General features: G+C 46.1%; 1 protein-coding gene across 5 annotated transcripts in view; it reads left to right on the top strand.

Moving 5' to 3' along the window:
* LOC140735692 (calsenilin-like) overlaps nt 1–16460 on the top strand; it is a 173037-nt gene that overhangs the window by 145986 nt on the left and 10591 nt on the right. For all 5 annotated transcript variants that reach the window (XM_073061066.1, XM_073061076.1, XM_073061097.1 and 2 more), the window contains 3 exons: nt 5834–5903; nt 7931–8001; nt 12292–12399. In XM_073061066.1, coding sequence (XP_072917167.1) covers nt 5834–5903; nt 7931–8001; nt 12292–12399 — 249 coding nt within the window. The remainder of the gene's footprint in view (nt 1–5833; nt 5904–7930; nt 8002–12291; nt 12400–16460) is intronic.

Genomic DNA, 16460 nt, shown 5'->3' with positions numbered 1-16460 from the left:
CATGCAATTTTGATATTTCTGCATTATTTAAAACAATTAAACACATCTGTACAGACTTTATGGGCAATGGTAAAGTGGCTAAAAATATAATTCATTAAGCTGGCTTTGAGAAGGGATCTTTGAATGATGTTTCTGGCAGGGCTGTTAACTGTGGTTTCAGTAACCCATCCCGATGATGCAGGTATCATTTCTCCATCTATAAATATCTTCCGCGTCTGATTTAGTTAACTCAGGTAATGCAGAGGGGAGGGCACTCTGGGATTCCGGGCTCGTGACATAGAGTCACAGAGCACAACAGCGTGCGAAGTCTGTTCAGCTGGTCTAGTCTGTGCCTAAATTTTATTCTGTCTTCATCCCTTCAACCTGCACCCTCCTCACCCTCTCAATCCATGTACTTCTCTTAAACACTGAAATCCAAACTGCATCTCCCAGCTCCACTGGCAGCCCGTTCCACATTCGCACCACCCACTCTGAGTGAAGAAATTTCCCCCTCGGGTTCCCCTTAAATATTTCACCTTTCATCCTTAACCTATGACCTCTAGTTCTAGACTCATCCAACCTCAGTGGAAGAAGTCTGCTTGCATTTACCCTATCTGTACTCCTCATAATTTTGCATCATTTGTTCGTTATGTGCCCTGTTGTTAGACGTAGACGATCGTGGTCTTTCCATGGCCAGGATTGTCCTTGGCAAATTTTCCTGCAGAAGTGGTTTGCCATTGCCTTCTTCTGGGCAGTGTCTTTACAAGATGGGTGACACCAGTCATTATCAATACTCTTCAGAGATTGTCTGCCTGGTGTCAGTGGTCACATAACCAGGACTTGTGATCTGCACCGGCTGCTCGTACGACCGTCCACCACCTGCTCCCATGGCTTCAGGTGACCCTGATCGGGGGCTAAGCAGGTGCTACACCTTGCCCAAGGGTGACCTGCAGGCTAGCGGAGGGAAGGAGCACCTTACACCTCCTTTGGTAGGGACATAGCACCACACCGCCACCCAATTTTTTTTTTGTACACCTCTGTCAAATCTCCCCTCATTCTCCAACGCTCCGGGGAATAAAGTCCCAACCTATTCAATCTTTCCTTATATAACAGGTGCTCAAGTTACTGCAAAATTCTTGTAAATTTCCCCTGTATTATTTTAATCTTATTGCTATCTTTCCTGTAGGCAGGTGTGTCTGGGGTAACACTTGCACGTTGCTCTCAAAGCAACAGAACACTTATCCCACAATCTGTGTCACAAAAATACACATGAGCTCATTGAGCTGGAAAAGGGCAGAGAAGATTGACCAGGGATTGAGCGCCTGAGTTGTCGGGAGAGGTAGGCAGGCTGGGACTTTAATTCCTTTGAATGCAGGATGCGGGGGAGTAATCTTACAAAGGGGTAAGGTGCGTTCTGCGGTTAGTGCAAATGCTTTAGGTACCAGTGATCACTTATCAGGGTTCGATTCTCGCCACTGTCTGTAAGGAGTATTTTACGTTCTCCCTGTGGCCGCATAGATGACCTCCTACGCTCCAGTTTCCTCCCACATTCCAAAGACGTACAGTTTAGGGTCAGCAGATTATGGGCATGCTATGTTGGCACAGGCTCTGTGGAGGTATTTGCGGGCTGCCCCCAGCACAATCCATGGACCGTGTTGGTCGTTGATGCAAAACTACACATTTCACTGTATGTCTCGTCCTTTCACTGCCCTGCACTTCTCCCACCTTCCTGAACATTGCCATGAGACATGCTCGTACACCATAAGACGCAGAAGTAGAATCAGGCCACTCGGCCCATCGATGTTTTGACGTTTCAAAACACTTTTGACAACTAAAGCTAATCTCTTTATAAAATCACGGGGGGCATAGCTAAGGTGAACGCACACGGGAAGGGGAAAATAAAAGCATAGGTTTAAGGTGAAAGATTTAAAAGGGGCAACTTCTTCACGCAGAGGCTGATGTATACAAACTGCCAAAGAAAGTGGCAAATTCCAGGACAGTCCAAGGACCCAGCATGTAAGTGCAATACAAAGAAAGCATGACAGCACCTCTACTTCCTTAGGAGTTTACATAGAAACATAGAAAACCTACAGCACAATACAGGCCCTTCAACCCACAATGTTGTGCCAAACATGTTCTTTCTTTAGAAATTACCTAGGCTTACCCTTAGCCCTCTATTTTTCTAACCTCCATGTACCTATCCAGGAGTCTCTTTAAAGACCCTATCGTATCCGCCTCCACCATGGTCGCTGGCAGCCCATTCCACACGCTTACCACTCTCTGAGTAAAAAACTTACCCCTGACATCTCCTCTGTACCTACTTCCAAGTCAAGTCAAGTCAAGTCAACTTTTATTGTCATTTCGACCATAACTGCTGGTACAGTGCATAGTAAAAATGAGACAACGTTTTTCAGGACCATGGTTTACATGACACAGTACAAAAACTGGACTGAACTACGTAAAAAAAAAACAACACAGAGAAAGCTACACTAGTCTACAGACCTACACTGGACTGCATAAAGTGCACAAAAACAGTCCAGGCATTACAATAAATAATAAACAAAACAGTAGGGCAAGGTGTCAGTCCAGGCTTCGGATTTCAAGCACCTTAAAACTGTGCCCTCTTGTGTTTGCCATTTCAGCCCTGGGAAAAAGCCTCTGACTATCCACACGATAAATGCCTCTCATCATCTTATACACCTCTTTTAGGCCACCTCATCCTCTGCTGCTCCAAGGAGAAAAGGCCGAGTTCACTCAACCTATTCTCATAAGGCATGCTCCCCAATCCAGGCAACATCCTTGTAAATCTCCTCTGCACCCTTTCTGTGGTTTCCACATCCTTCCTGTAGTGAGGTGACCAGAACTGAGCACAGTACCCTGAGTGGGGTCTGACCAGGGTGCTATATAGCTGCAACATTATCTCTTGGCTCCTAAATTCAATTCCACGATTGATGAAGGTCAATGCACAGTATGCTTTCTTAACCACAGAGTCAACCTGCGCAGCAGCTTTGAGTGTCCTATGGACTCGGACCCCAAGATCCCTCTGGTCCTCCACACTGCCAAGAGTCTTACCATTAATACTATATCCTGCCATCATATTTGACCTACCAAAATGAACCACCTCACACTTATCTGGGTTGAACTCCATCTGCCACTTCTCAGCCCAGTTTTGCATCATATCAATGTTCCACTGTAACCTCTAACAGCCTTCCACACTATCCACAACACCTCCAACCTTTGTGTCATCAGCAAATTTACTAACCCATCCCTCCAGGTCATTTATAAAAATCACGAAGAGTAGGGGTCCCAGAACAGATCCCTGAGGCACATCACTGGTGACCTCCATGCAGAATATGACCTGTCTACACGTAAGGCGCGACCTACCTTTAATAAAGCCATACTGACTATTCCTAATCATATTACACCTCTCCAAATGTTCATAAATCCTGCCTCTCAGGATCTTTTCCATCAGCTTACCAACCACTGATTGTCTATAATTTCCTGGGCTATCTCTATTCCCTTTCTTGAATAAGGGACCAACATCCGCAACCCTCCAATCCTCCGGAACCTCTCCCGTCCTATTGATGATACAAAGATCATTGCCAGAGGCTCAGTAATCTCCTTCCTCACCTCTCATAGTAGTCTTGGGTACATCTCGTCCGGTTCTGGTGACTTATCCAACTTGATGCTTTCCAAAAGCTCCAGCACATCCTCTTTCTTAATATCTATATGTTCAAGCTTTTCAATCCGCTGTAAGTCATCCCTACAATCGCCAAGATCCTTTTCCGTAGTGAATACTGAAGCAAAGTATTCATTAAGTACCTCTGCTATCTCCTCCGGTTCCATACACAATTTTCCACTGTCACACTTGATTGGTCCTATTCTCTCACATCTTATCCTCTTGCTCTTCACATACATAGTTTTCAGAGATACAGCATGACATCTAAGACTTTGACAAACTGTGTACTGGAGAAAATATTGATTGACTGCATCGTAGCCTGGTATGGAAAAACCAATGCCCTTGAATGGAAAATCCTACAAAAAAGTAGTGGTTTTGGCCCAGTCCCTTGTGGGTAAAGCCCTCCCCACCACTGAGCACATCTACAGGAAGGCAGCATCCATCTTCAGGGACACCCACCACCCAGGTCATGCTCTCTTCTCACTGCTGCCATCAGGAAGGAGGTACAGGAGCCTCAGGACCCACACCTCCAGGTTCAGGAACAGTTACCACCCCTCAGCTATCAGGCTCTTGAATTTCACTTGCCCCATCACTGAACTGCTCCCACCACCAACAGACCCACTTCAAGGTTCTTCATTTCATGTTCTCGATACTTCTTGCTTATTTATTTATAATTGCTACGTATATATTTTATTTTTGTATTTGTACAGTTTGATGTCTTCTGCTTTCTGGTTAAACACCCTGGTAGGTGTGGTCTTCCACTGGTTATAGGCATACGTTAGTCTCAAGGGACCATGGATTTGTGCCTTGGAAAGTTTCCAGGGTGCAGGCCTGGGCAGGGTTGCTGGTCTTCCACTGGTTATTATCTGTAGACTTACTGTTTACGCCCACAAGAAAACAAATCTCAGAGTTGTATATGGTGACATATATGTACTTTGATAATAAATTTACTTTGAACTTTGAACATTTCGAAGACATTGGATGAGTGAATGTACAGGAAGTAACAGACCAAATGTGGCCAAGAGGAACTAGCTTCGTTCAGCATCTTGGTCAGCCCAAAACAAGTTGGGCCAAGGGGCCTGCTTGCATGTTGTATTATTTTGTGACTCTAAGCTGGCCAAGATCATAGTTGCGTTTGTGGGATCTTGCTGTGCACAGTTTGGCTGTTTGTTTCTTTTGGGTGAGACATTGAATTGGGTTTGAATCATGCTGAGGTTGTGAGAGGTCTTCGCATCCCTTTCCCTCCATGGTCCACTCTCCTTTCCTGTCAGACTCCACCTTGTTCAGCCCTTTAGCTCTCCCACCTATCACCTCCCAGCCTCTTACTTCACCCACCCACCTTCCCCCTCTCCTCGTCTCACCCACCATCTGTCAGCTTGTACTCCTCCCCCTTCTTATTCTGGCTTCTTCCCCTTTCATTTCCAGTCGTGATGAAGGGTCCGGCCCGAAACGTCGACTGTTTATTCCCCTCCTCAGATGCTGCCCGACATTCTGAGTTCCTCCAGAGTTTTGGGTGTGTTGTTCAGAATTTCCAGCATCTGCAGAATTTCTTGTGATTATGCTGTCATTCGCATTCTCCTTACGTTGTCCTTCCCTGTGTTAAATCTCAGGCAGGATTGAATCAGCTGTGTTCTATTAATCACCACACCCTCACTGTTACCTTATTTATTTATTTGGGTAAAAGGCAGAACCTGCCCTTCCAGCCCAACTAGCCATACTGCCCAGCAATCCCCCGGTTTAACCCTGGCCTAAGCACAGGACAATTTACAGTGACCAATTAATCTGCCAACCCGTACGTTTTTGGACTGTGGGAGGAAACTGGAGCACCCGGAGGAAACCCACGCGGTCCTTACAGACGGTGCCCGTTTTGAACTCTGACCTCTGCTATGCTAGCTGGGCCATGGTGTGGTGGCACCCACACCGGACCTCAATGTGAGTGGCTCCAGGTTCAAATCCGACCAGCTCCTTGCGCACTTCCCATCCGTGCTGGCAACTCGGCCTCATAAAAAACAGACAAACGCTAAAGAACGGCACGGGTGCTGACCGGTCTGCCACAAGGCACAGAAAGGATAAGAAACCTGCTGTGCTACCATTGCACTCCTACATTAGCAACTTCTATAGAACATGATATTGCATTGAACGGTACGCTGTGACCATTGGCTTTTCTGTTTGCAGGAGTGTCCCAGTGGCATGGTTGATGAACAAACTTTTAAAGCAATTTATTCCCAGTTCTTCCCACAGGGAGGTAAGTGACTTAACTAATTCCTTAGTATATAATAAGAAAGATTGTGATTTCATAAACTAACAATGCTTCTCAGATGTTTAGTAGGGTGTTTGGTCACTGTAATAATGCCGGCAGGGGATGGGTTGTGAATGGAATTGATTTATCAAAGTTATTCATGGGGGTTGGAGACACGCAGACACCACTGAGGCCACTTGCAAAGATTAAAGATTTTAACATTAGCTTTCTAATGAAGGGTCTCAGCCTGAAACGTTGACTCTTTACTCAGATGCTGCCTGACCTGCTGAGTTCCTCCGGCATCTTGCGTGTGCTGCTTCAGATTAGCTCTGTTTGTCACACGTGCGTCGAAACACTGAAACAGTGAAATGTGTTCTTCGCGCCGATAGCCACAGAGGTGCGGGGATGCGCTGGAGGCAGCCCGCAAGAGCCGCCGAGCTTCCGGCGCCAACGCAGCGTGCCCACAACTTACAAACCTTAACCGGCATGCCTTGGAAACCGGAGCAACTCACATGTCCACAGGGAGAATGCACAAACTTCTTCCAGACTGGAACACGGATCTCAGTACCTTAATAACATCGTGCTAACCCCTACATCTCCATCCTGCCCTATGTGTCAAAGATTAAGACTGTAATGATATGCTGTGGTTAATACTTCCACAGATGTAACAGCAGCAATGATAGTTCTAGTTTCTTCTAATATCCAAATCCTCCTCCAAACCTGTCTATATGTTCCTGATTTTATATATATATGCAAAAGTCTTAGGTACATACATGTAGCTCGGGTGTCTAAGACTATTGCACAGTACTGTATTTGTCAATGTGGAACGGAGGGCAAGTTTGTAAATCTGGCGGGAGCAAAGGACATTGGGAATGGCGAGGGTGGAGCGCCAAGGGAGGGGTGTGGGACAGGGGCAGAGGAGGAGTGCCGGAGGATTGGGGAGGCATGGGTGAAGACACACCCACCGCTGAGACACTAGGCAAGGTTATTTGATTGCAAACAATTGGTTTATTGATCATTACAGAATGTCCCTCTGTAAGGAGATTTTATGTTCTCCCCATGGATTTCTCCCCCGCTCTCCGGTTTCCTCCCACACTCCAAAGACACATGAGTTAGTGAGTTATGCTATGTTGGTGCTGGAAGCATGGTGGCATTTCCAGTCTGTCCCCAGCTCATCCTCGCACTGTGTTGGTTATTGACACAAACGACGCATCTCGCTGTATGTTTCGATGTACATGTGACAAAATACATACTGTGCGTCCGCAACTGCCTTTTTGTGTAGGTGTAAGCTAGGATATCTTTTTACACCTGCGTTCGATTTTGAAACAATTGAATTCCTTGAAATTCTTAGAACTTTTTTGCTGATTCATGAGAATTTCATTTGCATAAATACCAGGTGAAGGAGTGCTGGCTGTGTTTACAACACATGTCCCCTGGGCTGGAGGTGGCCTGTCCTGGGGTTAGGGAGCTTTCCTGTGTGTGAATGGGTGGGTTGTGTTGGTGGTGGGGTGGGGGGGGAGGGCGAAGCCGCTCGTTTCCCTGTTGTTTTGTTGATGTAGTTCTGCTGTTGCTGCTGTGTTGGCACTGGAACGGGCCAGCAACACCCAGCGCATCCTTAGGTGGTTTCTGCAAATGATGCAGTTCACTGTATCCTCCAAGGTACGTGTGATAAATAAATGAATCTGAATCTTGGTATCTGTGATCTAATCAGGAAATGTCTATCAATCTATGAATACCATGGACTGTTCCCTTGAATTCTGACTCATGGGTGATATTGAAAACATCGTTCACACCCCTTCCAACTTGAGATTCTTGCCAACGAGTTCCAAAATCCGGAACCCTCTCAGCAACTCCACTGCTCACCCTTTCTCCCTTTGCCAGGTCCTCTCACACCCGCTCTCTTCCAAACTGCCCAGTACAGTTCCCATGCAAGCAACTCTTTCCGGGCGTCAATCACAAATCCAACAAGAGCCTAGTTAATTTAATGTCCCCAGTGCAGAATCCTCCTGAAATGTTTCCCGTTCTTGTTCCAGATGTTACAACGTATGCGCATTTTCTGTTTAATGCGTTCGACACGGACAAGAGCGGAGCGATTCGATTTGAGGTGAAGAGCGGCTGATGCAATGGAGGGTTGGGAACAGGTCAAGTTAAAACACGTTTGTAAAGAAGTTCACTGGACCTCTGGAGATCTTTGCAGCCAAATCTTGTGGAAGCTGGATGTAGGGTTTTGTGCGCGTAGGAAGCACCCGACAGTCATCAGAGGGTTAATAATTCCTGCCCTCTCGGTGTGATTGGATCGTTTATATCAGACAGGGCCTGCAGGGGTAATACAGGCAATATTATATTTTGAATCATCGTGAGACACACTCAGTGGCCACTTTATTAGGTACACCTGCTCGTTAATGCAAATATCTAATCAGCCGATCATGTGACAGCAACTCAATGCATAAAAGCCTGCAGACACGGTCAAGAGGTTCAATTGTTGTTCAGACCAAACATCAGAATGGGTGAGAAATGAGATCTGAGTGACTTTGATCCTGGAATGATCGTTGGTGCCAGAAGGGGTGGGTGGAGTGTCTTAGAAACTGCTGATCTCCTGGGATTTTCACACACAACAGTCTCGAGAGTTCACAGAGAATGGTGTGGAGAACAAAATAAAACATCCAGTGAGCGGCAGTTTTGTGAGCAGAAGTGTCTTGTTAATAATGAGAGAAGTCAGAGGAGAACGCCCAGGCTGGTTCAAGCTGACAGGAAGGTGACAGTAACGCAAATAACCACACGTTACAACAGTTTTTGGCATCTTCCCCTTTCCTTCATTTTGAAAAATGGTCTCAGTCCAAAACATCAACTACCTATTCAATTCCACAGATGCTCCCTGACCTGCTGCGTTCCACCAGCATTTTGTGTGTTACAACATCGGTGTGCAGAAGAGCATCTCTGAACAAAGCACGTTGTGGACGGACTACAGCAGCAGAAGACCATGAACACACACCCAGTGGCCACTTTATTAGGTGCAGGAGGTATCTAATAAAGTGTCCACCATGTGTATAAACTCCTAACAACCAGTAATCTGACATTCATCCCATTTTATTCCCCCCATTTTCCCATCAGCTCCCCACCCCCAGAATCTATCCTTCACCAAAACACCAGGGGCAATTTTCAGTGGCCAATAACCTGTCAACCTGCTCGTCTTTGGGATGAGGGAGAAGCTTGTAATACCTGGGGGAAACCTGTATATCCCAAGGAGGACGTGCAAACTCCACATGGCCAGCATTGAATTGGTCCATGCCGGCCGAGATTCCTATCTAAGATAGCCCTATTCATCTTAGTTCAAGATACAGCGCGGGATAGGCCCCTCCTGCCCTCCGAAGTGCACCACCTCTCAATTCTCCAATTTAATTCTAGTCTAATCACAGGACAATTTACAATGACCAATTAACCGGTGCATCTTTGGACTGTGGGAGGAACCCTGAGCACCCAGAGGAAACCCACATGGTCACAGGGAGAGCATACAAACTCCTCACAGGCAGTGGTGGGAATTGAACCCAGATCAACTGTCCTGTAAAGAGTTGTGCTGACCACTACGCTACCGTGCTGCCCCCATGGTATATGTTAACCCTCAGGTTCCTATTAAATCTTTACCTTCATTTCCCCCAACACTGCGTAAAAGACCATGCACATTCACCTTGTGCCTTATAATTTTAAGCACCTCCATAAGATGTTCATGTTTTGTAACTTCAAAGCATTAAACTAATTCAAAGGAAGACACGGGAGTCCGGGAATGCAGGTCTGACTTTGTGTTTACCTTAAGCAAGGTGCGCAACATATCATGTAGTAGTGTATTTTTACATTTAAAATGTAATTAATTATTGAAGCAATCAAGAATGATTAATCAAGAAATATATTTAGAAGATTACTCAAATATTACTGAAATATTAAATACACAAAGATCACTTGGCATTTTCCTACATACCAGTAAATAAAGTTCCAACCCCCGCTCAGCCTCTCTCTATAATTCATATTGACTCCCTCAAGTCCCAGCAACATCTTCATAAATCTCCCCTGCACTCTTCTCAGCTCACAAACAAGAGAAAATCAGCTGATGTTGGAAATCCGAGCAACACACTCAAAATGCTGGAAGAAATCAGCAGGCCAGGCAGCATCTATGGAAAAAAGTACAGTCAACATTTCGGACCAAGATCCTGCCAAAGGGTCTCGGCCCGAAACGTCAACTGCATTCTTTTCCATGGATGCTGCCTGGCCTGCTGATTTCCTCCAGCACTTGTGTGCATCATTCTTTTCAGCTTAATAGCATCTTTCCCATGACAGGATAACCAAAACTGAACACAATATTCTCAATGTAGCCTCACCAACATCTTGTACAACTGCATCTCTTTGAGGTGTTGATGTTCTAGGGCAGGGGTGTCAAACTCATTTTAGGTCACGGGCCGGATTGAGCAAAATGCAGCTTCATGCGGGCCGGATCAGTCGGACGCGTGCGAACGCAGCTTTCGTTGCCTCCGTTTTTTCAGCCTGCTCTCATGTGTCTCAGTCTCTGCTATAACCACAAAGTGTTTCACTTTACAAATTCCATTTCTTATGAAGAAGACTGCCGAGCAAGACTGCCGAATAAACACTAAAAACCCTGAAAACCTGGTACCTGAATAAACTCAGCATTAGCCATATCATACACCATAGGCGCTTCGATTACTGGGGCCAGCTTTAATAGTAATTAGATATTATCTCGCGGGCCAAAGATAATTCCACCGCGGGCCGGATTTGGCCCGCGGGCCTTGAGTTTGACATATATGTTCTAGGGGATGTTGATATTAAGAAGGAGGTGCTGGATCTCTTGAAGAACATTATAATGGATAAGCCATCAGGGTCTGATGGGATCCATGCCAGGATACTGAGGGAGGCTGGACAGGAGCAATGCTCCTTCTAATTTTTTTACAGCTGCACAGACTAACCATTGCTCTGAGCAGGAACCTTTTACATGGCCTGAAAACTGAGCAGCACTTTAATTGTTTTTCTGGTAATATGCACACTTTGAATATTCAGAATGAAAATTGGAAAATTACATACTTTTAATTTTATTTATTAATTGAAGGTTATAACGAAATACACTACAACAAAGAAAATCTTTCACGTTTTATAAACTTTTAAAATTAGGTGGCACCAGTGTTTAGTGGGCCAGCAGTTTATTACCAATGAGTCACTGGCTTCCATTCTGTGTTTAGTGTTACAATTGGTAACAGTGTTGTAATTTTGAACCCTGACAATGTAAATGTGTTTAAACTCCAAAATGTTTCAAAGTAAAGGTTGTTTAATATTTATTATTCAAAAAAATTTGTTGCTTATGTTCATTGACACACAATTAATTACAGGGTATTTCACAATTGTATTAACATAGATTTGAAAAATTGTATTAGCATTATATAAAAGAAAATTCCAGCTGTGCAGTAACAAGGGCTATGTGCATAGGAAAATGTCAGTTTCTGTGTGGCCATGCACCTGCAAAGCATAGCGGGAACAGGTGGGCTGCTCGGATCTTTGTAACATCCCCAAGTCAATGTACGTTACTCTTACAATTCTCTTTTCTTTTAAATCATAAGGCCATAAGACATAAGAGCAGATTTAGACTATTCAGCCCATAAAGTCTTCTCCACCATTCAATCATGGTTGATTTATTAGCTCTCTCAATTCCATTTTCCTGCCTTCTCCCCATAACCATCGATGCCCTTACTAATCAAGAGCCAATCAACCTCCATTTTAAATATACCCAATGATTTGGCCTCCACAGCCATCTGTGACAATGGATCCCTTAGATGTGCCAGTCTTTGGTTAAAGAGATTCCTACTCATCTCTGTTCTAAATGGATGCCCTTCTGTTCTGAGGCTGTGCCCATACTATTCTCTGTGAACTCTAGAGACTGTTGTGCGTGAAAATCCCAGGAGATCAGCAGTTTCTGAGATACTCAAACCACCCCATCTGGCACCAACAATCATTCCATGGTCAAACTACTTAGATCACATTCCTTCCCCATTCTGCTGCTTGGTCTGAAAACAACTGAACCTCTTGACCACGTCTGCATGCTTTTATGCAGTGAGTTGCTGTCACATGATTGGCTGGTTAGATATCGGTGTTAACAAACAGGTGTACCTAATGAAGTGACCTCTGAGTGTAAGTTGAAGCAAGACAGAGAAATAACTAGAGAGGAGATGGTAGTGGGGGGCAGTGGGAATGGATAGGACTATTCTTTTGGGGGCTAGTATGGACCCAATGGTATAAATGGTTTCTATTTGTGTTTTAGTAAGTAAGACAGTTAAATATACCTTTTTTACAGATTCTTGATTTCTCTCTCTAACCTCGTCATCTTTCTTCCACTTCTCAGGACTTTGTCATTGGTCTGTCGGTGTTACTGCGGGGAACCATGAACGAGAAGTTGATCTGGGCCTTTAACCTATATGACATCAACAACGATGGCTACATCACGAAGGAGGTAGGGAGGCCACGCCCGGGACAGACTGTGTTGGGAATATTTATCACCATATCCGTAACATCTCTGAAGAATCAGGGAAGGCAGCGTGTTCTTTGGGAACGTCAGTGAAGAGCTTTTATTACAGTTCTAATGGCCATCAGTAACAGTTGCCCTGTCCTGTGCTCCTACCTAATAAAGTCCAAAGTAAATTCATTATCAAAGTACATATACAACCCTGAGATTAATTTTCTTATCAGCATACTCAACAAATCTACAGAATAATAACCATAACAGAATCAATGAAAGGCCACAAAAGTCAACAAACTCTGTGATGCAAAAACAAAACAAAATAAATACTGAGAATCTGAGATGAAGAGCCCTTGAAAGTGAGTCCATAGGTTGTGGAACATTTCAGTGATGAGGCAAGTGAAGTTGAGTGATGTTATCCCCTTTGGTTCAAGAGCCTGATGGTTGAGTGTTAGTAAGCGTTCCTGAACCTGGTGGTGCAGGTCCTGAGGCTCTTGTATCTTCTTCCTGATGGCAGCAGCGAGAAAGGAGCATGCCCTTTTGGTGGTGGGGGTCTCTGATGACGGAGGCTGCTTTCCTGGACCCAAGCAGATTGCTGGAATGACCAACTGCGTGTCTGCATATGGTGTGTTAAGACCATAAGACGAGCCTCCTCTGTTGTTTTTATGCTGTCTTTGACTTCCCTTGACAGTCACATTTGCCCTACCCTCTCTTTAGAATACTTCTTCTTTCAGGCTGCATCTCTCCTGCAACTTCCAAATTGCTTCCAACAACTTCAGCCATTACTGTTCTGCTGTCATCCCTGTTAGTGATCCCTTCCAATCAACTTTGGCCAACTCCTTCCTCATCCCTTTGTAATTCTCTTTACTCCACTGTAATACTGATACATCTGATTTTAGACTCTCCCTCTCAAGTTGCAGGTGAATTCTATCAAGGATTCCTTTACCTTAAGTTCCAAAATAAAATTTGGTTCATTATACAAAACCCAGTCCAGAATTCTCTTTCCCCAAGTGGGCTCAACCACAATCTGCTCTAAAAAGCCATCTTGTCGGCATTCTACAAATTCCCTCCCTTGGAATCCCGCACCAACCTGATTTTCCCAGTCTACCTGCATATTGAAATCTCCATGACTATCGTAATGTGTTGGTCTTCATTAGTCGAGGTATTGAGTTCAAGAGCCTTGAAGTAATGTTGCAGATCTATAAAGCTCTGGAGTATTGTGAGCTATGTGGGCGGGAATCATCGTGTTGATCTGAGACTAAGTTAGAAGGCTGGTACACTTGTTTCTCGGTGCTGATGAAGGGTCTTGGCCTGAAACATTGACTGTTCACTCTTTTCCATTGATGCTGCCTGGCCTGCTGAGTTCATCCTGCATTTTGTGTATGTTACTCGGATTTCCAGCGTCTGCAGACTTCCGCTTTTGGGTATTATGCTCATTTCCGGTCACCTCAAGGGAAGGATGTACAGGCTTCAGAGAGGGTGCAGAGGAGATTTACCAGGATGCTGCCTGGATTAGAGAGGGTGCGGAGGAGATTTACCAGGATGCTGCCTGGATTAGAGAGGGTGCAGAGGAGATTTACCAGGATGCTGCCTGGATTAGAGAGGGTGCAGAGGAGATTTACCAGGTTGCTCCCTGGATTAGAGAGGGTGCGGAGGAGATTTACCAGGATGCTGCCTGGATTAGAGAGGGTGCGGAGGAGATTTACCAGGATGCTGCCTGGATTAGAGAGGGTGCAGAGGAGATTTACCAGGATGCTGCCTGGATTAGAGAGGGTGCGGAGGAGATTTACCAGGATGCTGCCTGGATTAGAGAGGGTGCAGAGGAGATTTACCAGGATGCTGCCTGGATTAGAGAGGGTGCAGAGGAGATTTACCAGGTTGCTCCCTGGATTAGAGAGGGTGTAGAGGAGATTTACCAGGATGCTGCCTGGATAAGAGAGGGTGCAGAGGAGATTGACCAGGATGCTGCCTGGATTAGAGAGGGTACAGAGGAGATTTACCAGGTTGCTCCCTGGATTAGAGAGGGTGTAGAGGAGATTTACCAGGATGCTGCCTGGATTAGAGAGGGTGCAGAGGAGATTTAGCAGAATGCTGCCTGGATTAGAGAGGGTGCAGAGGAGATTTACCAGGATGCTCCCTGGATTAGAGAGGGTGCGGAGGAGATTTACCAGGATGCTGCCTGGATTAGAGAGGGTGCAGAGGAGATTCACCAGGATGCTGCCTGGATTAGAGAGGGTGCAGAGGAGATTTAGCAGGATGCTGCCTGGATTAGAGAGGGTGCAGAGGAGATTTACCAGGTTGCTCCCTGGATTAGAGAGGGTGCAGAGGAGATTTAGCAGGATGCTGCCTGGGTTAGAGAGGGTCCAGAGGAGATTTACCAGGATGCTGCCTGGATTAGAGAAGGTGCAGAAGGGATTGACCAGGATGCTGCCTGGATTAGAGAGGGTGCAGAGGAGATTTGCCAGGATGCTGCCTGGATTAGAGAGGGTGCAGAGGAGATTTAGCAGGATGCTGCCTGGATTAGAGAGGGTGCAGAGGAGATTCACCAGGATGCTGCCTGGATTAGAGAGGGTGCAGAGGAGATTCACCAGGATGCTCCCTGGATTAGAGAGGGTGCGGAGGAGATTTACCAGGATGCTGCCTGGATTAGAGAGGGTGCTGAGGAGATTTACCAGGTTGCTCCCTGGATTAGAGAGGGTGCAGAGGAGATTTACCAGGATGCTGCCTGGATTAGAGAGGGTGCAGAGGAGATTCACCAGGATGCTGCCTGGATTAGAGAGGGTGCAGAGGAGATTCACCAGGATGCTGCCTGGATTAGAGAGGATACAGAGGAGATTCACCAGGATGCTGCCTGGATTTGAGAGGGTACAGAGGAGATTCACCAGGATGCTGCCTGGATTAGAGAGGGCGCAGAGGAGATTGACCAGGATGCTGCCTGGATTAGAGAGGGTGCAGAGGAGATTCACCAGGATGCTGCCTGGATTAGAGAGGGTGCAGAGGAGATTTACCAGGATGCTGCCTGGATTAGAGAGGGTGCAGAGGAGATTGACCAGGATGCTGACTGGATTAGAGAGGGTGCAGAGGAGATTTACCAGGATGCTGCCTGGATTAGAGAGGGTGCAGAGGAGATTTACCAGGATGCCGCCTGGATTAGAGAGGGTACAGAGGAGATTTACCAGGATGCTGCCTGGATTAGAGAGGGTGCAGAGGAGATTGACCAGGATGCTGACTGGATTAGAGAGGGTGCAGAGGAGATTTACCAGGATGCTGCCTGGATTAGAGAGGGTGCAGAGGAGATTTACCAGGATGCCACCTGGATTAGAGAGGGTACAGAGGAGATTTACCAGGATGCTGCCTGGATTAGAGAGGGTGCAGAGGAGATTGACCAGGATGCTGACTGGATTAGAGAGTGTGCAGAGGAGATTGACCAGGATGCCGCCTGGATTAGAGAGGGTGCAGAGGAGATTTACCAGGATGCTGCCTGGATTAGAGAGGGTACAGAGGAGATTTACCAGGATGCTGACTGGATTAGAGAGGGTGCAGAGGAGATTTACCAGGATGCTGCCTGGATTAGAGAGGGTGCAGAGGAGATTTACCAGGATGCCGCCTGGATTAGAGAGGGTACAGAGGAGATTTACCAGGATGCTGCCTGGATTAGAGAGGGTGCAGAGGAGATTGACCAGGATGCTGACTGGATTAGAGAGTGTGCAGAGGAGATTTACCAGGATGCTGCCTGGATTAGAGAGGGTGCAGAGGAGATTGACCAGGATGCTGACTGGATTAGAGAGTGTGCAGAGGAGATTTACCAGGATGCTGCCTGGATTAGAGAGGGTGCAGAGGAGATTGACCAGGATGCTGCCTGGATTAGAGAGGGTGCAGAGGAGATTTACCAGGTTGCTCCCTGGATTAGAGAGGGTGCAGAGGAGATTTAGCAGGATGCTGCCTGGGTTAGAGAGGGTCCAGAGGAGATTTACCAGGATGCTGCCTGGATTAGAGAAGGTGCAGAAGGGATTGACCAGGATGCTGCCTGGATTAGAGAGGGTGCAGAGGAGATT

The sequence above is a fragment of the Hemitrygon akajei genome, chromosome 1, assembly GCF_048418815.1.
Source record: "Hemitrygon akajei chromosome 1, sHemAka1.3, whole genome shotgun sequence".
Taxonomy (NCBI): domain Eukaryota; kingdom Metazoa; phylum Chordata; class Chondrichthyes; order Myliobatiformes; family Dasyatidae; genus Hemitrygon; species Hemitrygon akajei.
Note: the sequence above shows the minus strand (reverse complement) of the source record. Positions and strands in the feature narration are given on the sequence as shown.